Source organism: Bactrocera latifrons, unplaced genomic scaffold (assembly GCF_001853355.1).
Source record: "Bactrocera latifrons isolate USDA-ARS-PBARC rearing strain unplaced genomic scaffold, ASM185335v1 scaffold_228, whole genome shotgun sequence".
NCBI classification, from domain to species: domain Eukaryota; kingdom Metazoa; phylum Arthropoda; class Insecta; order Diptera; family Tephritidae; genus Bactrocera; species Bactrocera latifrons.
The window spans coordinates 15369-40289 of record NW_017535830.1 but is presented as its reverse complement, the minus strand read 5'-3'; the positions used below and the strand labels follow the sequence as shown (position 1 = coordinate 40289).

General features: G+C 35.8%; 1 protein-coding gene across 5 annotated transcripts in view; it reads left to right on the top strand.

The window, feature by feature from the left end:
* The window catches only part of LOC108968741 (kinase D-interacting substrate of 220 kDa), an 85659-nt gene that overhangs the window by 49143 nt on the left and 11595 nt on the right, over positions 1-24921 (top strand). For 4 of the 5 annotated variants that reach the window (XM_018932951.1, XM_018932948.1, XM_018932950.1 and 1 more), the window contains exons 2-11: positions 17060-17194; positions 17326-17523; positions 17602-18042; positions 18114-19631; positions 19691-20327; positions 20397-20562; positions 22133-22311; positions 22382-22611; positions 22673-22843; positions 22933-23154. In XM_018932951.1, the coding sequence (XP_018788496.1) occupies positions 17084-17194; positions 17326-17523; positions 17602-18042; positions 18114-19631; positions 19691-20327; positions 20397-20562; positions 22133-22311; positions 22382-22611; positions 22673-22843; positions 22933-23154 (3873 nt within the window). In that variant the 5' untranslated portion in view covers positions 17060-17083. Of the gene's footprint in view, positions 1-286; positions 880-17059; positions 17195-17325; positions 17524-17601; positions 18043-18113; positions 19632-19690; positions 20328-20396; positions 20563-22132; positions 22312-22381; positions 22612-22672; positions 22844-22932; positions 23155-24921 lie in introns of those variants that run through there. The other variant, XM_018932949.1, reaches the window with a different exon arrangement.

Sequence of the window (24921 nt, the reverse complement as noted above, 5' to 3'; positions counted from 1 at the left end):
AATTATATTAAAAATTTCTAAAAATCGTATAAAATACACACGTACAATAAGTTAGCGTGAATTTAATTTTCAATAGTTTTTATCGTGAAAAATACACACACATATGTAATTTATGTGTGTTTGTATTTGTGCGCCAAGCATCTAAAAAAATTATTGCTAACTAAACAGAGTGACGACAAATTCGCATTGCTATAAAAACATACGACAAAAAAACAAAAATTAAAAGAAATTTAGGAAAAAAAAAATCGCATATAAAAAAAAATTAAAAACAAAAAAATGTTATTCTAAAAGCTAAATAAAAAATAGAATATTCAAAATGTTTATAAAAAATGCATGCTTCTACAATTGCTGGCAAACATGTATACACATACACACCCATATATGCAAACAAACAGCAGTGTGCTAATAAAAACAGGAATATTAATATTCATGCATTATCACTAAATTAACGAATTTATGTGCCATCATCAACTCAAGTGTTTTTTGTTAAGATAATTTCACTATCAACACAACAACAACAACGCGCATAGTTTGTAATATATTTTTTCGTGGAAAACCCAAAAAGTGCTCATCATTTACACACCCTTATCGCGCCTGAAAATCTACGAAAAGTTGAAGACATTTGACACTTCTTGCTTGTCACTCATTTGACACTTTCGATTGGTCTACAAATATCTAATAGTGTCCAAACACACATACATACGCACTTAAAAGTGTGCTGCATATTTTTTAATTTAAACTAATTTATTGTAAAAGCGGTGCGCTGCAGGCACCACACTTAGCATGAAGTTGTCAAAGAGTTTGGATGAGCTAATTTTGAGCGCATCGCGTCTAAGTCTGAATAATTTACGTTCGCCGACTCGTAAGAAAACGAAAAATGTTAGTATATTTACATTTATAAGCTATTCTGTAGTAGAAGTTTAAGCTTTCATACTATATTTATGTGTATGTTTGTACTACGTGCGTTTGTTGCTGGCAACATTTTCAGCGGAAAGTGTACAGAAACTTGAGATTTTGAAATTTATTTATTATTATTTATTTATTCTGCTGCGCCGCAAATAGACGTAAATTACAAGCGCAGATAACAGTGTTTTCTCACAACAGTGACGCCAGAGTGTGCGAGTGTGTGTGTTAAAATTTAATTATATATACATAAATTGCAGCGCTGCTGCTTAGTGAGAACTAGTGGAGGTAACATTTTAAAATATTAAATAAAAAAAAAATGAATTAAAAACAAAATTTTCTAAAATATCTTAAATATTAAATCCAAGCGTATTTTATAACATTTTTTTAAACAAATTAGGTTTTTTTTTCAATTAAAACTAGTGTATAAATAATTAATATAAATTTCTATATTAATTTATCAAACTTAAATTGCATTTCAGTGTTTAAAAAAAAATATTTTTATTAAATTTTTTAGTGGCAAACTCAGTTTAAACAAATAAGCCAAAATTCTAAATTATTTTATTACATTTAATATTTTTTAACAGATTTCTATTTTTTTATTATAAATATTTTTTTGAATATACATATACCAATTTCTAAAATTTAAAGTTTTGAAAAGAATATTTTGATTAAAATTTTATTTACAAAAATCTATTTTCTAACTTCAAATTGTGTGGAAAAAAATCTAAAATGTATAATATTAATTTAATATACTGCAAATTTCTGTGTTATAGATAACATATTTTTATACTCTCGCAACAAAGTTGCTGAAGAGAGTATTATAGTTTTGTTCACATAGCGGTTGTTTGTAAGTCCTAAAACTAAAAGAGTCAGATATAGGGTTATATATACCAAAGTGATCAGTGTGATGAGTAGAGTTGAAATCCGGATGTCTGTCTGTCCGTCCGTCCGTGCAAGCTGTAACTTGAGTAAAAATTGAGATATCATGATGAAACTTGGTACACGTATTTCTTGGCTCCATAAGAAGGTTAGGTTCGAAGATGGGCAAAATCGGCCCACTGCCACGCCCACAAAATGGCGGAAACCGAAAACCTATAAAGTGTCATAATTAGCCGTAAATAAAGATATTAAAATGAAATTTGGCACAAAGGATCGCATTAGAGAGGGGCATATTTGGACGTAATTTTTTTGGAAAAGTGGGCGTGGCCCTGCCCCCTACTAACTCTTTCGTACATATCTCGAAAACTACTATACCTATGCCAACCAAACTGTATAGAGTCGTTTCTTTTAGGCATTTCCATATACAGTTCAAAAATGGAAGAAAACGGATAATAACCACGCCCACCTCCCATACAAAGGTTATGTTGAAAATCACTAAAAGTACGTTAACCGACTAACAAAAAACGCCAGAAACACTAAATTTTATGGAAGAAATGGCAGAGGGAAGCTACACCCAGGCTTTTTTTAAAAATTTAAAATGAGCGTGGCGTCGCCCACTTATGGACCAAAMACCATATCTCAGGAAGTACTCGACCGATTTCAATGAAATTCGGTATATAATATTTTCTTAACACCSTGATGACATGTACCAAATATGGGTGAAATCGGTTCACAACCACGTCTGAAATCTCGATTATCACTTTATCATGCGAGAGTATAAAATGTTCGGTGACACCCGAACCCAGCCCTTCCTTACTTGTTTAAATCTTTATTTTTTTACATATACCGTTCTAACAAATTTTGTTTTTTTTTATGTGGAAAATATAGTTGAAAATTGAAAAATCTCAGTTTTTAGTGTTAACTAAAAAAATTTATAAAAATTCTAACATTTTTAATAACAATTTATTAATGATATTAGGGTGTAACGACCATTTTCACAAATTTTTTTCTATGAAAAATTTATTCAAAGGTTGTATAAAAGATTTTTAATATAATTAAAAAAAAAAGCATAAACTCGATTTATCTCGTTTTTAAAATAAGCGTTATTACCCAATTTATTTATTTTTTTTTCCTTCTTACCATTTTACGTCTTTTTGTTCTCTTTCCTTTTTGTGTTTTCAATTTTAATTCATTCTGCGCTTACTAAAAATAAAAACATGTTTTAATTTTTTGTTTGTTTTTGTAAATTTTTAAATGCATATCCGGAAATTTAATGAAATATACTTATTGTTATCATACATCTTTATTGTTGCGTGAGGCCGAGCTGATTATTAAACAAATGAAAATCAAACATATGACATATTATGGCTTAAGTACTTCCTTTAAGTACACAATATTATCACTTATGTAAAACCAAAAACCTCTTAAAAATCAAGATAGTAACACAAAAATCAGCAAAAAAATCGAAAAAAAACCTCTGAATTGTTTTATGCAATGTATTGTATTCCCCCCGTTTCCTCGGCTATAATCGCGTAAGCGGTGACTACGCCAATCAAGAAGAAGAAGAATGTATTTTATTCATTTATCACTTTTTTTTTTTGTTTTGTATTTTTTATTTTTTCGTAAGAAGTACCGATTCATATAAACAACAGTCGTGTTTTCCCGTAAGTACCTACGGTTGACGGGCCCTTTACCTTACCGTGCTTAAAATCAATACGTTAATCAGCGCCCCAAATAATGCAATTCAATTGATCAGGGACAAGAGACACCTTTTTCACCTTGTTCGAGTTTGAACTGAATTTTTCAATCCTACCAGCCTTTAGGCTTAAACCACGAATCCTCCAAAGGGCCAAACCCAATGAGCAAATATGAGCGAACTTCAAGGGTTAACTGCTCCCCGTGGTACCAGATTTCAGTCTCCGGTCAAATATTATAGCTTTTCCTACTACCAGTTAGTTGAGCACATATCAAACTCAGTACTGGTGATATTTGTCGATTGAATTACCAAACTCTTTTTATTAGAAGGAAAGTCATTGAAAGTCAATAATATCAGTTCAAGATAAGTATTATAGCACCTATTACAGACAAGACTGGCAAGACAAATAATAGATATAGTCCGTTTCTTTTAGTATTTATTAAACAAGAATATTATCTTCTTATCACCAGTAAATTAAATTAAAATATACGTTGGCTTCTTTGGTAATTAAACAATTCATTTATCTCCTAATTGAATTTTAGAACTGTTGTGGCTGTTTTCAGAAGGCCATTCCTTTATGCTTTTTTCGCAATTTTTTTTATTTAATTCAATTGATAAACAATACCTTTTATCATAAGGAATTTTAAAGTAATTTACGCATTTATTTGCCTAAGTCGGCATTTGGTATATAGGTGCATCATCTTTAACAAAATTTCCCTTTTGTATTGAGTGTTTTACGAATTTAAGCCACCTCCAAACGGCTGATGCATTTTATGAGAAAAGATTTTCCAGAAGGAAAAAGACATAGACATTTGTGTGGCTCAAAGAACGAAATCAAAATTTACTTTTCTCACAGATCGCAACTAAATTCGTGTCCAGTATCATCCGAGTTTGTAAAGTTTAATTAGCTTCCACATTTTCCCCGATTTCTGTCTCCCTTCGCTAAAAAAGTGAATAGTGGTTTGCACTGAAACTTTAAAAAAAAGTAATCGAAGATGAAGAAAGCAGTACAGAGCGAAATAGGGCAGTACCAATGCTTTTGCGAATGGAAGATGTGACCCAAATCAAGATCATACAATACATATTCCAATTTACTGAGCAAAAAAGCTTAATTTCTTAAATAAATGTATTACATCTGTTCTTAGAGTTGTTTAGGATCATATTTTGACCATTTGTTCTCTATGTGTCAAAGAAAAGATAATCAACGAACATGTATTTAGAACTGCGAATACCTACTTTCTTCTTATTTATTGGCTTAGATCAATTTTGGGCTGACAAAAAGCGGAAAATTAGCTTATCGAGCGAAATGAATTTATTAGCCAATCATTTTATGGGTTGCGGATTCACAATCCAGTCTAAAATTGCAGTAAATGCGCATTTTTTTTATTGTTTTTCTAATATAAAAAAAGCTTCCTAAATATATCGGTAATAATTTTTGAAACCAAAAAAATAATTTACGGGTGATTCGAGGTTGGGAAAAGGACGTGGAGGGGCTTGGCTGAATTTTGAATTTTTAAGTGTTTAGAGTGGTTCCTGCAAAACTATCAGCCCTATTAAAAAAAAAACTTATATAGCAATGTTGTAAGTAAAGAAAGGGTCTATAACTTTTGTATTTGGAATTTTTTCCCATAACCTCAAAATGTATGTGAAAAATTCAAATAACCAAATTTTTGGATTTCTTATTTTTAACTTTTACACAATTTTTTTTTCTTTCCCGAAATGTTACCTTCGTATGTCTCTAACATATTGCATTTTTTATTTTAAAAGTATTTATTTTTTCGCTTGTATTTTTTTAATTTAAAATGTTTCTTTTTTTCTTCTGATTTTTTTTTTAATGTAAAATCCCCAATTTTCAGTCAGAACTTACGCCAATGCAACCCTGATTTCGTATGCAAGTATTACGGCAATTCGTTTGTGTCAAAATTGATTACAATTAACTGTAATTATATATTTAAAGATGCCCCATTTGCATGCATTTCGCACAAAAACGAAGACTTTTTTTTAAAGCAGCAACTTCTTCAATAAGAATGCCAGTAAATAATTTCTTTATGATCATGTCACCTTCGTACTTATGTATAAATATATATATGCAGATGAATATAGGATTATTAATACATCTGCACCGAATCACTTACGCGCTTTATGGAAAATTTTTGAAGCACACAATTTTGGAAACCACAATTTCGCCAGGAAAGTCCCATTTACAAACCGAAAATGACGCTAACTTTCTACTGCTAATTACACACAGTGTAAAAATAATTAGGCCACTGGGAAATTTGTTAATATTTTTAAAAGTTTTTCGGTATACACACAAAACCCCGTCATAACACCTGCCAAGCGTTAAAATAATTTTCTTTAGTGACTAATGACATGAAATTAGCATTATTGACAAATATAATATATCTATATATTTGTTTATTTCCATAACTGGAAATGTTTAGAAATGCTTACCCTGCACATTGAACCCGCTGATACACATGTTTTCGCGCAAGTATTGTCACGTGACTTAATCGAAGCATCTGCTCAAGAGTCAATAATAATAAATTAATGCATATTTTAGTCAATTAAAAGTATCGGCAAATAAGCCAAATCACGTTTCTCATACGAAAATGGCTTATTGAATAAATTAGACGAAAAAGTTACAAAAACAATAAAAATTAAATAATAAAAACAAGTAAGGAAGAGCCAAGTGCGAAAGCGGTCGCTTATATTTGGTATTCTACTATTCTTTAATATTTTCATGTACTCATAAATGTTTTTTTTTTATATACATATGTAATGCTAATCAAACATAATTAAAATAGTACTATATGGGGAAAAAGTCATCCGGGGGTACGGTAATCCCTTATATTTTGTATATGGTAGGTAGACCACGGTCTGGACCCATTACAAGAAAGGTACTTCTAATTGTAATTGCATTACATATATATGTACATTGACCGATTATACGCTTAAATTGAACTAAAATATTGTAAATCTCCAAATTATGTGTAAGAAGGCCTTTGGGTTGATTTTAGTTATTTTCGGAATTAAGCTAAAGTTTGCTCAAGAGAATATTTCTATATTTATAGCCGAGAAGAGCGCGCGAGGTTGTTCTTCCTCTTTCTTTCAAGTGTAGTCAGGTCATTCTTCACCTGATCTTTCCAACGAGGGGGAAGTCTTCCTCTACTTCCCCCGACGGGTACTGCGTCGAATACTCTCAGAACTGGCCAGCGTAGCCGCTTTCCTATATTTCGATTTATTATGTTATGTCGACGTATATCTCGCATTGCTCGTTGTTTCATTGACGGCGTTGCCATTGAACAAACGACCATAAATCTTCCGCAGAACCTTTCTCTTGAAAACTCGTAACGCCGAGTAAATAGATGCTGTCATTGTCCATACCTCTGCACCACATAGCAGGACGGGATATTCTGTGACTTGTAGAATTTCGCTGTGTTCGTCGTCGAGAGGACTTAACTTCTAATAAGCAATAGAGAGTCCGAGGTTGCACCTGTGAGCAGGAGTTATTTCGTGTTGGATTTCGAGGCTGACGTTGTTGTTGGTATTAATGCACCATCAACAGTGACGTGGGAGCCAAGTCACGAATGCGACAACCGTTTTTTTGATAACAGGAGATATTTCGTATTGCCCTCGTTCACTGCGCTGCTTCGCTTCTTTGTCTAACCTGGAATAAGCAGAACTAACGGCACGGTTATGGACAATGTGTGGAAGTTCACGCAAGTGAGGAAAGCGCTCTCAGCGCCAGATTGACCGATATTTCGAAAAGTGTATGTTAGTTTTCCAACGAAGCGTGTAAAATCTCATGGAAACGTTGGAGACCTTACATATATACTTTATATATAAATTATCAACATGGCGACCTAAGTCGGTTTAGCGACAGTTTATATATGCGCGAACTAGTCGCGCAGTATTTTAGATAACGATATGAAATTTCAGAAACTGCTTCTTTGGCAGAACCGCCGATATCGGACCACTAATATATATAGTTCCCATATTTGTATGGAAATCCTTTCTATCTGCGGGTTTAGAAAGTTAGTTTTAATCATTTTTAGATAAAAGTTACCATACTATTTTTGCAAACCAGCAGCAATACCAAACTTCTCAGAGTGCGAAGAAACACGTATACAAAGTTTCTTAAAGACATCTTTATTTTTCCCTCAAATTGTCGCTTGCATGCACAGATCTGGAATATCTGGAATTTTTTTTTTTTGCCATCAAATAAGTAAACAATATGTACCCGATTAGTATTATAAACAACCGTTAAGGTAACAAAACTAATATACTCTGCATAACAAGTTCCGAGGTATAAAATTAATAAAAAATATTATTTATCATGTGTGAATGTAATGATCATTGTATATACATATCTATATACATATGTATATATGTCTATAAATGCTCAGGCGGCGACTATTTGAATGTTTACACAGAAAAGCACAAAGTCAATGCAAGCAAGTAAATCACTCATAAAATATTCAAACACACACACACACTGCTGTAAATATCAGCAGCGATTTCCGATGAATTGAAAATCGAAAATCCTGCTTTTATGAAATTTATGTAACAAGAAACAGAATATGAGCCGCAATTAAAATCTCCCACAGCGCGTAAGCGTTGACTTGATTTTACAGTGAAAATGCTTATCGTCTAACAATAATAATAAAAACAAAATATATAAAAATTATTAGAAAAATAAAATGAAAGAAAAAACCCATGCGCAAAAGGCAGCGTGAGCTGTTTGTAATAATTTTCATTGATTAAACGATGGATTCATTGAAAACCGCTCACTGCCAGTATGGTAATTTTACAACTAACACACACATGCGCATAAGTGTTTAAATGACAGCTGCCTGCACAGGCGCGCTAGCATTGCGTGTGCGTTCTGCGTCAAGCGATCATTAATTAACGCTGGCGATTGCCGTCGCGGCGGTTAATAGTAAAATATTTAACTGTTTTGTGGCATTAGCTTTTCATGCACTCTAAAAATTGCACCAATACATACACAACACTCAAGAAAAATCCCCGCATTCTGTTTACATACACACATGCATACTTATCTTGCTGTGTGTGTGTGTGAATTTACATGAAAGCAGCACAACATGCATAAATGAGACACACAGCCACTCATGCACTGTATGGTAATTTAAGTGAAGATCTTACTTTTGCGACATTTCCACATATGTAATTGAGCTAAAAAAAAAGCGCTTTTTATATTTTTGTAAGACATTTTCATTTATTGCTCGGAGCAGTACCGTTATAATAAATAAAATTTGTCGTAAATGAAAATTATTGCACCAGTGAAAAAAATATCAACAAACAAATTTTTTTTAGGATTTTAAATTTATAGGGGGCTAAAGGCGATATTTTATGGTCTAATTAATTGAATTTTAATGGTTGAACATTGTTGTTTTTTTTTTTTTTTTAGTTAATTCTGGTTCACATTCGTCTTTAAAAATTGACGAGCTTATTTAAAAAATACTTTTCTTCAATCAGAGAACTCAAAGCCGAAACGTGTAAATGGGAAAGTTTTTGTCAATATTAGTTTTTATTTATTCCATACACGAGTAGTTCCTTTCAAGATTGATACACTGATTATAGCCACCCTCCAACTTTTCGATACCATTTTTGTGGTACGATTTGTCCTTTGCTTCAAAATAAGCATCCGTTTCGGCGTTCACTCACTTCTTTATTTGACGAAAATTTCATCTCAGCGAGCATTCTTTTGAGATGTGAGAATAGCAAAAAAGACGCTCAGTGCCAGATCTGTCTGTCGCATATGTTGAATGCGGAAGCAATTTGAAGCCCAATTAATGGATCGTTTTCACTGACTTGTGACGGCGTATTGGCTTTTTGAAACAGCATTTTCCTTTTTCACAAACGCGATCGTTTCATCCTTGAAACGGTTTAATAACGCCATGTAATACATGCTTTAGATGGTACTTCCATTTTCAAGTTAGCCAATAAAAATGAATCCATGCGCATCCCAAAAATACAGACGCCATAATCTTGCTTGCTAGCCGACTCTTGTTTTTTCCGACGCTTTGGAGCGGGTTAAACATATGCTGTCCACTCATATTACTGTTGATTGGACTTCGGAGTGAAATGATTGAGTCATGTTTTATCCATTGTCACATATCGACGCAAAAACTCGGGTTTCTTACGCTTCAACATCCCTAAACACTGCTCCGATTCCTTAACTCATCGTTATTTTTGGTCTCGGTCAACATTTCGCCATGTCTAAACTTAACAAACCAATCCTTGATGGTTGATTTTCCTGTTTTTAGTGTTAAACTATGAGCTATTGTTTTGTAACTGAACATTAATTTTTTTCAGTGTAAYTGACGGGTTGAAGTGATGCGAAAAAAATTTCCTCTAAATTTTCTGTGATTTAACCCATGCTTTGTTAAAAATATCAAGAGGAATTATTGGAATTATAATGTAATATATAATCCATGTTAAATTTCGTGAAGATATTCTGTCAAATAAAACAGTCAACATCAACATCAATCTGAGGTCTGAGTAATATATATTTTTTCGATATCGGTGGTTCCAACGAATTAGCAGCTACTTGGAAAAGACGCCTCCAATTTGCAGGCTGGTATCCCAAAACTGAGAGACTATATCGTAAATACCGAACGACAGGCTGATCTTATATTTTTATATACCMGGTGTTTTTCCGTTCAAGATTGTTAAAATAAACCCATTTTTCATCGCCAATGACAATWTGTTGAATAACTGATTTTCTTTCGTGYCTTTGAAGCAAAATTTTACAAGTATGATTTCGGTTTCATTCAATTCAWTTGGTACAATCTTTCCACACTTTCGGATCTTTATCATTTTGACTCAAAGTATCATCTTCATCCAATACTGCTTGCAGTGCGGCGTCTTTAAACTTTTTTTGTTGGTCTTCCACGTTTTTCATTTCTCACATCAAAATCATTATCTCTGAACCATTGAAACCAGCTTTTGTATGTTGCCGCTGATAGAGCTTGATCGCCATATGACAGGATAAGCATTCGATGCGACCCTGTAGCATTTTTCTTCAAATGGAAACAAAAAATAAAAGTTTATTGATAACTGCTTAGGTTTTATTTCCAAGCAAAATGACAAAAAATTCAATTTTTGTTATATCAGGAATCTGAAAAACATATAAAAAGATCATTATTCAATTATTATTTCTTTTATTCTTGCTTGAGCATAAATCCATCACGTTTCGATTTCATAGATTTGACTGCCATTTTAATGATCAAGCAAGGTAAACTCTGAGTCTGTAACTCGTTAGRCAAAAGCTGGAAAATTATATAAAATGAAATGAGACCCAAAAACAATTGAAATAATGGATTGCTTTGTTTGAGCGTAAATGAAAGTAGACCAAAGGATGGTCGTTCACCTGTTCTCTTTTTTAATGATTTGGAAGAAATCTTTATTACTTTTTAGTACTAAAAATAAACTAAGAGCAACCAAAATGTGTTTGAAAGTGTCAATGACTTAACGAACTGCCCTCGTACAATTTATAAACTTAAGTTATTCGAAGAGGTGTGCTGATCAGGATCGACTAAATGCAAATTCAGTTAATTTTAACAGTTCCAGTTGCCTCGCATTTTTGTGTTGTGTGTAATGAAATACTATACATTTCTTACAAGAATTCAATTCTAAATTTGCACTTCTTATGCCGGTTTGCATTTCATGCCACACACAAATTACTAAAAGATCGGATGTAGTTGSGCACGTGTGARGAGGGTAGGTTTGCGTGAGCAAAAATACTTTCAAATTGCAGTGCATTTCATTAAGTTGATTGGTCGCTTAAGGAGAGTGTGTATTTTAGAATACTGCCTCGCAATTGATCCATTAAACGCTTTGTGATTTAAGAGCTGTCATTTGTTATTAGCTTAATGCACAGTAAATATAAAATGCTTACAAAKTGTCTTCATATACAGACTATATACTTTTGCTTAGGAAAAGCTCTAGAGCGTCTGGAAGCAGACTGGAAGCACTAAAAATTACTATAGCTTGTTTACTATATAATGTAGCATGTGCACTAAATTTAAAACATATTCGTAAAGCATTAGCTCCTTGGTATAAGCTTCTTAGTAACCTTATGTCTCTCACAATTTTTCGCTAACAATTTACTTCACCAGAATTAATTGTAGTATTTTGAGATTTGGTATAACGAACTTTATATAGTTTCTTAAAATGCCTCAAAGTTTCTTTAAAGCTCAATAGACTTCTTCCTCTGCTTTATTGGCGTACACACCGCTTATGAGGTTATAGTCTAGTTTGCTATAGCGCACGGCTGTTCATCGTTTTTGCCCTTTGGCGCCAATTGGATAGTCCAAGTGTAGCCAGGTCCTTCTCCACCTGGTTTTTCCAATGGACTAGAGGTCTTCCACTTCCCCTGTTTCTCCCGGCGGGTATAGCGTCGAATACTCTCAAATTTGGAGTGTTTCATTCACACTACATGACCTAGCCAAAGTAGTCGCTATTTATTAATTAGATCAACTGTGTCAAATATAGCCCATCGTTCCATCGACTGCGATACTCGCCATTGTCAATGCGTGAAGGACCATAAATCTGCCGCAGAACCCTGTGGAAGGGATGTTTCGCCTTCTCATTTTATCTCGCCTTCAAATGGATGTTCTTTGACTACCCAGAGGATACTTGGTCTAAGACCGGAATATGTAAAAGAATCGTTTCTGGCCACTCGCAAGTGAATGGCGACAGAGAACTTTCCTCACTTGCGGGAACTACATATGACTCCGTCCTCCAGACCTTGATTACTTAGGTGCTATCTTGCCGAGGCATAACTATAGTTTACGATTTTCTAAAAGACCCGAAACGTGAAGATAACTCACGAGGTGTCACAAGGGAAGTTATTCATAACCAATGACTGAAAAAAAATACTAACTACCAAGCGGGTCAAGTTTATGTTAGTTTTATGAACCTAGGTTTACATCAGATTAAAAATATTTGCATCATAGGTCCTCAGAGGTAGCAAGAAACTTCCGAATGTATTTCTGCGAATCAATATCTTGCCATAATTTCTCTCAGCCTTTCGAAGACGTTTTTAAAACTTGTAGGAACTTTCCATTTTTCACATAAACTCAACAGGCACCTATCAAATAAAAAAAAAATACCTCGAATAATTTTCTGGAAAAGGTTTAATCGCCCATTAAGACATATATGTTATACATGAATAATTTATGCGGTTGCTATAACAACAACAACTTTTGTTGAAACAACTCAGGCATTATAGACACTATCCTTATAATCCTTACTAAGCCCCCAGCGATTATAGGTGGCAGGAAAAACTGTACGGGTAGAAAAATGTTTAAGGCATGAAAAAGGAGAATCAATATTAAAGTAAGAGGAAACGTTGGGCGAATATAATATAATATTTGTATACCCCAAACAGGGTATTTTAAATCGGAGACAAAATGTGTAACACCTAAAAAGAAACACCTGATTGGCGCGAGATAAGATAAGTCCTGTATTTTTGGCTGTATATACGTGAACTAGTACCACAGTTTATGAGATATTAATGTGAAATTTTGCATACACAATTTTCTAGCCAAAAGCTGCTCATTTTCGGATTCGCCGTTACCAGGTCACTATCGGAAACAGCGTCCATACAAACTGATCGAACAAAATGAAATATTTTTTCTTATTTAGCAAGATATTGCCACGAAATTTGGCATAGATTTATATTGCCCTGTCACCGCTATAATCTTTGAACATATTTTTGGGATCGCACCACATTAGCATATATCAGGTATTCAAATTGGCTTTCGAAATCAAGATGCAGAGCTTTTTATACCTTATTAAGCTATATGAAATACACATGTGAAGGGTATTACAGCCTCATTGCTGGCTAAGTTATGGCTTTAGCTTGTTTCATATAAAATTGCATGAGTAAAAATGTTAAAATTTTTAAAAACTAAAAAAAATTAATAAAGTAGGCAATAATAATTAAACATAAGTAACATAAAGCGAAACTTTATATGCAGAAACAAAATAGCAGAGTTGTATTTAAAATTTATGCGCGGAAATTTAAAAAATTATTAGTAAGCACGTGTATATTTGTTCTTTCTATCCAAAACTTGCGCCATTGATCGACCTATTTATTCTTAACTTTCTCTGATATATAAATATATCTGTATATTTGCCTCAATGCACATTTGACACATTTAATAAAATTGTGTCATCATAATAAAATAGTCAAATACAAGAACAACAGCGTATACAACACAGAAGAAGGCTGTCGTGGACATTAACACCTGTCAATGTCAATATTTTAGGCCAAATATTTACTATCATACTATATTTTAACATAAGCACATATGTATGCACAAACCTGTCTATTTGCGCCCTTTAAGTGTCACATGCTAATCGATCAATGTCAATGTCATCAGCTCTAACATTTTATCACATTTGATCACAACTCAAACCCTCGTAACTCCCTCGGTACACATATCTATAATATCTTACATTTAATAAGCCACTACTTAGACACAGTAAGCAGTCCATTAAGACCACTTAATATAACGATAAATATTTACTTTATTCCCTATCTTTAACTTGAATTTGTTGTTCTATTTTTTGTTGTTATTGCATTTATATTTACATTGCTCACTCAGGCATTTTCACTTCCACAGGCAAGTGCTTTTTATCACAACTTTTAAAGAGTTTTTGTAGCACTTGTGACTTTTCACTTATCACTCGAAATAGTTGAAGCATCAAAATAAATTATTCAACATTACTTAATTGTTAATCAAGCAATTGAGCTGCTAAAATCGATGAGGAAAGTTGTAAAATCATGTTTTAACAAATCGTTATTATTGTTATATTTAAGTGGTTTAATATTTTGTTATGAGCTATGTTGCATATTGCTTGGTTTGTTTTTGTAACACACTCTAAACACACTTTAATTTAATAACTCTTTAGTTCGACGTTTCTTCTTCTTCTTTACTGGCTTAGAAAGCGCTTACGGCTTATAGTCCAGTTAATAACAGCGCGCCAGTCGTTCTTCCTTTTAGCTGTTCGGCGCCAATTGGAGATTCCAAGTGTAGCCCGGTCCTTCTCCACCTGCTCTTTCCAACGAAGTGGAAGTCTTCTTCTTCCCCTGCTTCCCCTGGCCGATACTGCGTCGAATACTTTCAGAGCGAGAATGTTTTCACACATTCGGAGGACATGACTTAGCCAGCGCAGCCGCTGTCTCTTAATTCGCTGAACTAGGTCAATGTCGCCGTATATCTCGTATATCTCTCTTCGTTCCAACGAGTGTGATATTCGCCGTGGCCTTAGCAAAAAGCTCCATAAATTTTCCGCAGAACCGTTTTTTCGAAAACTCGTAACGTCGACTCCTCAGGTATTGTTATGGTCCGTGCCTCTGTACCATATAACAGACTGTAACCAACGAGTACTGCTATCATTCTCCTACAGTCCCTTCGATCGAGTGTCAGTAGAAATTTTGTATATATGCGATCTACCGTTTTATGCATCACTTTTGCAGTTTTGCCAAATTCGTCCACTATCTGATTGCCATCGATGCCTGTGTGACCTGGCACCCAATAAAAATGAAGTCGCTTTCTTCTGGCAATAGTCTCCACTGCTGACTTACTTTGCAAGACACTTCTGGCCGATATGCGAAACGTATTTAAAGTCTTGATTGCCTGTCCACGTAGTTGTTAACTTTCCTGGAATTGTCTGCTGAAGCATTAGAGGCTCCTCGCGGACTCGCGCCAGACAAAGAGCTGACTTTGAGGGATGGTTAGTGTTCCAAAGCTTGGAAGGTAGACAGGTTTATACGCTCTATACAGCTGACTATATTTTTTTGTGATAATCTATGTTCTGTATGCCCCATTATATTATTTAATCGAATTTTTATAAGTTAGGCAAAAACTTCCATAAAGATCTTGGTATTCCTATAGTAGAGAAAGAAGTAGAGGACTGCAGAATGAAATATAGTAAGTATATTTAAAGTGCGAAAATCCGGCGATCAAACACTCCGAAAAAGAGCAACGTATCACCAAAACAGCTCAATCACTTGCATGAGCTTGTCTAGTTTTTAAAGATTTAAGATTTTATAACTTATTGTTAGACTTTAAAATAAGCAAATCCAATAAATAAAAAGAAAATAAAAGCAAACAGCCTAGAGATGTTTACTTCTGATTAATTTGTAAGTTCTGAAAACTAAAATAGCAGATTGCAGATTATTCTGGCTCATACTAAATTTGTGTATTTCTACTTGTATACATAAAGCTTTCATACTTCACATGCTTAATTTATTTACGCAAATTATTGGTAAGAAATAAAATGAGATCAAAACTATGAAAGTATAAGCCCCTCTACAAACATCGTTAAAAAAAGTGAAAGCTCTTTAAAAACTAATTCTAGTTGATCCATTTCCGAGGTATTCTTCATCCTTTCGTATAGAACTCATTTACCTATTGAACATATGAATGTAAATCTCCAATTTTAACTAATTTAGTTTAAGCTTACGGCTATGAAGCTTTTAAATACTACTAGCATAAGTTTAAAGCTTTTTATGGAAACTTGTCTGTCCATAAAATGTTCACAATAACTGTTCAACTAATTGCCTGCCCTGACGAATGCATCTAGTTAAACATTTTGTTTTTGTACTTTTTTTCAAATGAGCTTTTCTGCGTTACAACATTGTAAGCGATTTTTATATACATACGTCTTAAATGGTTTTAAACTCCTCCACCAAAACTTAATACTTATTTGTCATATATACTCGTATGTGTGTAGTTTTGCATTTTTCTTGTCTAAATTGTCTAAACCAAACTTTGATATGAATGTTTTCACATTCTCTCCTTGTATGAAATAGGTATTTTACATAATAAGGGTGAAAATGAAACCGTAGTACTATTGGCTAAAGCTTGAGTAACTTTTAACTAATAACGATAAAAACGAATATATGAAGAAGTATGTTTGGTCCAATGTTGTGCAAGCCTTTTGTTGCTTAAGTTAATTAAAAAGCTTCTTAAATGTAAAAGCTCCCATTGTCATTTGTGAAAGTTGATTTGCATTAACTGCTACTGCTATGATCTACAAACCTAGAAGCGAATGTTAAAGCTGCATTGGTTTTGGATGAACCTAAAGCTTATTTGAGCTTTAGCTCCCGAAGTGAATGTGGAAGCTGCTTTTGTTGGGAAATATTATAAGACATTTTTGTGACTTCAGTGTGTTTTGGATTAACCTGAAGCTCAAGTGGGCTTTAGCTCCCGAAGTGAATGTGAAAGCTTTTTTTTTTTGTGTGGAAAATATAAAAAATTTTGTTATGCATAAAACTTCAATGTGCATTGCACGTTGAGATGAATTTTTGCCTTTCGATATATATGTTTTTTTTTTTTTTTTTTTTTTTTTTTTTTTTTTTTTTTTTTTTTTTTTTTTTTTTTTTTTTTTTTTTTTTTTTTTTTTTTTTTTTTTGGTGTCTACATTATTTCATATAATATTTTGGCATGATACTCTCCCTAACTAACAAAATCTATTAATATTGTTCAATAAGCGCTGCAATATTTTTCTAATGTTTTTTTTTATCTCTTTTATATTTAGCATCTCAATCGCTACGGAGATTCTATGGGTTCACTAGCACATCGAGCGCTCCTACAATATGTGGAAAATAATGACCTATCCGGTTTGCGCGCTATCTTAGATAGTCGGCATTTATCCGTCGATGATCGTGATGAGGTGAGTAATATTATTTTCCATTTCACAATTTCACCCGGGGTTTCCTTGAAGTTTACATCCAATGACAGCTTTTTCATAAAAGCTTTATTGCCTCAATATGTTTATTCATATTTGTCACTTTTTTATAATAGAATGGCACCACTGGACTTATGGTTGTTGCTGGACGTGGCTTAACTGTTTTTGTGCGCGAATTCTTGGCACGCGGCGCAGATGTCCAAGCGGAGGACAATGACAACTGGACGGCACTCATATGCGCGGCCAAAAATGGTCACTTCGATATCGTACAAGTGCTCATCGATCACGGCGCCGATATTGAGCATCGTGATATGGTAAATATTTCTGCATATTATGTCTTGCCGAATGCCTCCCTCTAATACTTTTCGCTCTTCTCTCTCTCTCTTCAACAGGGCGGTTGGACGGCATTAATGTGGGCCGCTTACCGTGGCCACACCGATCTGGTGCGTTTTCTGCTCGAGAAAGGCGCAGACGTGAATGTACATGGCAATTATCATTTGGGCCCGCTGCTGTGGGCAGCTGGACGTGGCTTCAGAGATATTGTGGAATTGTTGGTGCAACGCGGTGCTAAGGTGAATGTCGGCGACAAGTATGGCACAACAGCGTTGGTGTGGGCATGCCGCAAAGGCAATGCTGAGATCGTCGATACGCTACTAAAGGCCGGTGCTAATGTCGACACAGCGGGCATGTATTCGTGGACACCATTGCTGGTAGCCACTTCGGGCGGACATACGGACTGTGTTACCTCGCTGCTGGAGAAGAGACCCAATGTTAATGCGTTGGATAAGGATGGCATGACCGCGTTGGCGATTGCGAGCCGTGAGGGCTTCCAGGTGGGTACAACGCGCCGTCAATGTAGTATATGTTTTAAAAATAATTCGTTGATTCCTTATTTCTCCCGTAGGAAATATGCGCGGCTCTCATCGCCGCTGGCGCCTACATCAACATACAAGATCGTGCCGGCGACACGCCTCTCATACATGCCGTCAAAGGTGGTCATCGTGGCGTTGTTGAAGCGTTGCTTAAGAAGCATGCTGATGTTGATATACAAGGCAAGGATCGGAAAACCGCTATATACACCGCGGTGGAGAAGGGTCACACGCATATCGTGAAGATACTATTGTCCACCAATCCCGATCTTGAGGCAGCGACTAAAGACGGTGATACCGCGCTGCTGCGCGCCGTGCGCAATCGTAACCTGGAAATGGTGCAAATGCTGTTGGATCGCAAGGCAAAAGTGACGGCTAGCGATAAGCGCGGTGACACCTGCTTGCACATTGCTATGCGCGCGCGTTCCAAGGCGATTGTGGAGGCATTACTGCGCAACCCCAAGAATAGCCAGCTCTTGTACAGAGCCAATAAGGCCGGTGAGACGCCATACAATATCGATACCATACATCAAAAAACCATACTGGGACAAGTGTTTGGCGCGCGTCGTCTCAATACGAATGAAGACTCGGAAGGCATGCTCGGCTATGAATTGTACTCGTCCGCTTTGGCTGATGTGCTGAGTGAACCCACGCTAACCACACCCATCACAGTCGGTTTGTACGCCAAATGGGGTAGCGGTAAAAGCTTTTTGCTTAACAAACTGCGCGATGAGATGAATAATTTCGCGCGGCAGTGGGCCGAACCGCCCATCAATACGAGTGGCTTGATGTTCCTGGTAAATCTGCATATTGCGCTAGTGCTAGGCACCGTAGTCGGCCTATCTTCGTGGTCTGCCATGTGGGGCGGTATAGCGGCAGTGCTTTATTTAGTGTTTACATACCTCCTGCTTGCCAGTATTAATTATGCCAACAACCATATGGACGTCTACTGGGCCTATTCGGTGCAACATGGCATTATGAAGCGCTTCGGTCGTTTACGTCTCATATTACAAGTGGCATTCTGTCATCCGCCCGGCACCCAAGCGGACGCACAAGCGAAGCCGGTGCGTTTTCACTTTGCTGAGGCGAGCAGCGCGTCGCCTACGGGCGAGAGCGCAGTTACACATATGTTGGCAGCGCTCTATGAAGCCATCGAATCGCACTATGGTTGGCTGTCGACACGCTTGTATCGCGCGTTTCGTCCCAAAGCGTTGAAGGTGACATCCGGTTGGCGCTGGCGTCGCATGTGTTGCATGCCGCTTGTGATCATTTTCGAGTTATGTCTATTAACGCTCATTACGGGTATCTCGCTCGTGGTGGCGTACTTCACGTACGCTTCGCCTGAGGAAAAGGAAAGTATACTCGTTTCGATTTATGTAATTTGCGCGATATTAGTGACTATTATCTGCACGAATTTACACGGATTGGCGAAGGCATTCGGTTCGCTCTTCATTTCACAAGGGCGCCATTTGCGTCGTTCGGTGCGTCTTAATGAGGGCGCCCCACTGACTGCAATGGGCGCCGAGGTGGCGCTCATGACCGATATGGTGAAGGTAAGTAGGCGTGATTTCCAAGTAGAAACTTGCAATACATTTTCTTGATCTACCCACAGTGCCTGGATGCTTTTACGAATCAGCAAAGTCGTCTTGTGGGCGTGGTAGACGCATTGGACTCCTGTGATACGGAGCGCATACTTTGCGTACTGAACGCCATACAAACGCTGCTCTCCTCGCCGAATCGTCCATTTGTTCTGCTCATCGCCGTCGATCCGCATGTGATTGCCAAGGCAGCAGAAGCTAATAGCAGACGTCTCTTTACCGAAGGCGGCATTGGTGGCCACGATTTCTTGCGCAATCTGGTGCACTTGCCGGTGTACTTGCAGAATTCTGGTTTGCGTAAGGTGCAACGCGCTCAAATGACCGCTATGCTCTTCAAACGCAACTACAGTGAATTCCCCAACGAAGATGGTCCGACACTGGGACATTCGGTGTCCGCGCGTCGCTTGTCCAATGCATCGGAAATAATGTCCAGTCAAGAAAAATTGCGCACCTCGCATAATCCCGGGCGCAGCGGCAAGAAGATGCGTCTCTCCGAGTCGGTGGCCAGTTCGATTGGCTCGAATTTGCATCGCTTGGGTCAGAATCCGCAGGGCGTGCTCGATCTGTCGCGCATCATGTTAACCGATGACTACTTCAGTGATGTGAATCCGCGCAGCATGCGGCGTCTCATGAATGTCATCTACATAACAGGTTTGTTTGAAGCATATCATGCGCGTTTGTTTAAGAGTTTATTAATATTTATTTCGTTTTTCTTTTTAGTGCGTCTACTGAAAGCATTCCAAATAGACTTTAGTTGGTATCGTTTAAGTTCTTGGATCAATTTAACGGAGCAGTGGCCGTTGCGCGCCAGCATGATCGTGCTGCAGCACGACAACTTTATGGATTCATACGACGATAATGTGTCGCTGCAATCAGTCTATGAAAAGTGCGTATTACACTATGCTACAAAATAAATATTTTTTATTTCGGCTTCGCTACCTCAAATATTTATTTATCGTTCGATAGCAGTAACTATAGCAGGAATACCAGTTTGCTATCTCGTTTTAAAATTCTTTGCGGAGTTTTGAAATTTAGATTTTTCGGTAAAAAGCTGAATTAAATGTTATAAAAAATAGATTTCGATACTGAATATATTTCCATATAACTTTTTTTAATTCTTAAATTTTCAGCCGCTCTGGCTAACTTGATCCCCTTAAGATATATATTTTAGGACTTCGACTAAAATAGTTCTTAATGAAATCTGGTTCTAGCGTATATAAGCTAAAAATATAATAAGCATTCTTCGAAGCAAATTTTCTCCGAAATCAAAAATATTTTTACGAAACTGGTTAGTTGTAATAGTGACTTTTAAAGTAATTTAGTATTTCAAGCGGATACGTTAAATCGCACTCTTAAGACCAATCCTCAGAAAAGTTACCAAAAATTCATCCAAAGACACCTTTAAGGGTTAAATAAAAAAGCAAATCAATTTATATCGTTATGGTTCCTCGGTTCTCTACGGCCTTATTACCCTCCAGTTATGCGTGAGTAGTTACAGCATCTGAGGATTTTCTCAATCTCACTCGCGGCTGGTAGCTAGACGCAAGCCCTAGGACGAAGTGGAAGGTCCATGTTATCCACAGSCTCCAATATGCCTCCTTATATATTAAAGCCGATCGTTCATTGGCACATCTAATGGGCTTATGAAGCCCATGATGCCATCCGGCACTCTCACATTTTGTGGGTGACCCAGGGTATCCTCTGATTACCTAGGAAGACTGAGGAGATAGCTGCCACTACTCTCATTTATTTGTCGTGGAAGATGGCACCATCCTCCCTTCTGCGGTCGAATACGCTAAACTCTATTGAGCGAGGGTTTTTAGCGATTTCGCTAATGGTTGGCGTAGCCCCTGTTCGGAGTATTTTACCAAGGGATGTTTCTTTATCATGCAATCTAAGCCTCTTAACCGCCTACCCTGAGGCCTGTTAGGGCTTTAACGGAACGGTAGCGGTTGCGACATTAGCCTGTCTGCCATTTCTGATGAGTGTCACCTCATCATACTCATGTATCAGAATTCCACAGCCACCAAATACACACAAAAATGCTGGTAGTAGTTACGTCAAAGAGTTAAAATGTTTTGGAAAAATATTCTTCTAGAAATTTCAGCAGAGGTCGCTAAGAACAAATAAATTTTCCGCAACGACGAGATTCGGGTTTACGAAACTGGAAAGGACCCGGATTTTTACTTGACTAATGATTGTGCTATCATATTCCAAATTACTTCAGGAATATATTCCATATTTGTATATGATTTTTTTTTTTTAACAAATTCAAAAGAGTTTCTATCAAAAGAACTTTGCTTTATAAAGTAAGTAAGAAGGATCATCGTGAAGGGACGAATTAAAAATATTGGTGCTTTATATAAATTTTATTACTTAATATATTTGATTTCCATGCCCTGGAATATCTCTCTTAAATGTTTTCAACATAACTTAATTAAATTTTTTTTTTATAGAGTACGCCCAAAAATCGCTTGCCTACGCGAGGCAGCACCGCTGCTCGAGCTCGATCGCGATGAACGCAAATTGGATGCATTCTTGCAGTTGCACAAATCGGATTTGTTAGTGGCGGATTTGCGCATATTTCTGCCCTTTACTATCAATCTCGATCCATATTTGAGAAAAGTTTTGAAAGGTTCGTGCAAAATTCTTATAATAATTAAAAACAAAAAAAATATGTAATTTCTTACTTATTTTTGTTGCAGAGGACCAACAATCGATCGAAGATGAAGGTACGCTAATGCTACAAAATAAGCCGAGCATTAATCCTGCCGTACGCATACCCCCACCCACACCGACGTATGTGCCTTCGCCCGCTGCTTATCCGCCATATCAATTATTCCACAACGACTATGAGTTGAGACATCGAAATGCCAGTATAAATTCGGAGCCGGCTATGACGCCGCTAATCGGCTCGCCGAGTGATTCGTTTGGTGTAAGTGCAAAATTTTATGGCAAGTGTTGATATGTGAATTATTTGTTATAAATATTTATAGGATGACGTACTGCAGACAAAACTATCCGACTTAACAGTGGAAGGTGTCATCAGCTTGCTGGAACGCGTCGATGACTTGCGTCCCGCTTTGCCGAAATTGTCACCAATTCTCAAGGAAAATGCCATAAACGGACGCGTACTGAAATACTGCGATACTAATGATTTGAAAGGGGTAATATCATACACACCAATCAAAATGTTTCAATTTTAATAAATTTTTCAATTTTAATCAAAATTTGTTTTCTAACTTTTTTGTAACAGGTGCTCGGTCTCAATTTTGGCCACTGGGAATTATTTAGATTACTTATAAACACATTACGAGACTGTGAAAAATTACAACGTAAATTCAAGCCAACACCGGCGATAGCCGATGTGCCAGCTTCAAACACGACAGCGCCAAAAGACAGCACAGACACGCATACGCTGGCGCCGAGTCAACCGCATTCGCGCAAAAACTCAACCACGAGTCATATGGAAAAGCAGGTTTGTCAAGCAACAATAAGCGGAGTGCAGACCTCCGTTATTAGTGTGTTGAATTAAATTCGGTAGTATCAATATTTCCATATACTACGTACTACATTATTCAAAAAGTACTGTTTTTGAAACATTTTCGAAAAATATTCTTTTATTTAGAAAAATACTGTTTTTGAAAAAAAATTCGAAAAATATTTTTTTTTAATTTTCGAAAAATACTGTTTTTGAAATAATTTCGAAAAAATTTTAACAAAAAATATTGACAAATATTGCCTTCGAAAAAAATTCGAAAATATTGTTTTTAAAAAATTTTAGAAAAATACTGTTTTTGAAACCATTTCATAGAATATTGCCTTTGAAAAATTTCGAAAAATATTATTTTTGAAAAATTTTCGAAAAATATTCATAAAATATTGTTTTCGGTAAAAATTTCGAAAAAGCTGTTTTTAAAAACATTTCGAAAAATATTTCGATTTCAAAAATTTTGAGTGTGTAGTTGGAAATATTGCTCATAGCATTTCAATGTCGCAAGCAACACATATCATAATTGCACATACAGACACATACATATGTACGAAGCAATTCGTTTTCATGCATAACGTATATTCTTATTTTGTTTGCGCATCATTCCGAAAATGCAGCCAAAAGTACACGATTACGAGTATCTACAGGTAAAAGTCATTTTTAAAAATCATACATATTTTTACGGTGTTGCCCATATATTATACTATATACATATAATATATTTAAATAAGTTGATTTGCTCAATTCTTGTATGCTAAAGGAATTTACGATCTCTAAATGTGGTTTTTTTCAAAATTTAAATTCGCACGAATTTATAAGTGATAAATGTCAGTATTTTTGTCGTAGTTATGATTAAATAATATTTTTTTTTAAATTATAGTTGAATTCGTTTAATGTCTATTTGTAAAATTTTGAAAAGTCAAAGGTCTAATAAGGATAAGTTGAGATATTTGCGATAATACCATTCACAGCGGAAAACGCTCAAAACCATCCGAAGTAGCAAGTATTGAAATATCAAAACTGTTAAGGGATCATTTCATTTTAACAAATCGGACCGGTTTTTTCTTTATTAAATATTCATGACATTGGGTGTATAGTAGTTATATTATATAAATTGTTAAAATGACACGTAAAAAGAGGTAATGTACCATGTCCACGATTGTGGCCGAAATTCTGATTTAAGGAGTTTTTCTTCGATTTTTAGCTTTAATGCCTGATAAACTACTAAAAGAGAACAATTTTGATGTTTTTATATGGTTCGATCATCTGGTAAGAGGACTTAAGGAGAATTTACCTTTACGTTAGTCTCTCAAAAGTTTTAAAATAAAATACTTTTATAAGAAGTTTGAAGAAATATCGATAAATGTAAAAATTATATTTCAATACCGTTCGAATGTTTTTTTTTTTTGTTGTAAAGGAAAGTTTAGACACTGCTTCAGCGAAATAATAGAATTAACATTAAAACCACTTAACGCCTACACAGCCCGTATCTGTTTCGATGAGGTCGGCTCATAACGAGAGGAGTGTAAGATGAGTTAGTTTGGTGAGCATGCAAAAGATGGTTAGTATCATACAAAGACATATGCTTAGTATGTGAGAGGTATGCTAGATGGGTAAGAGTTCAACCTACTACCGTATCCAGAAAGAAGGTGTAAAGTAATAATGGCTCGTCAGTGATGGTTGAGTTGAAAACAACCAAGGTCTAAGTGCAAAGTGCCCTACGCTTCGCTCTATGTTTAGTTTAAGAAGTGG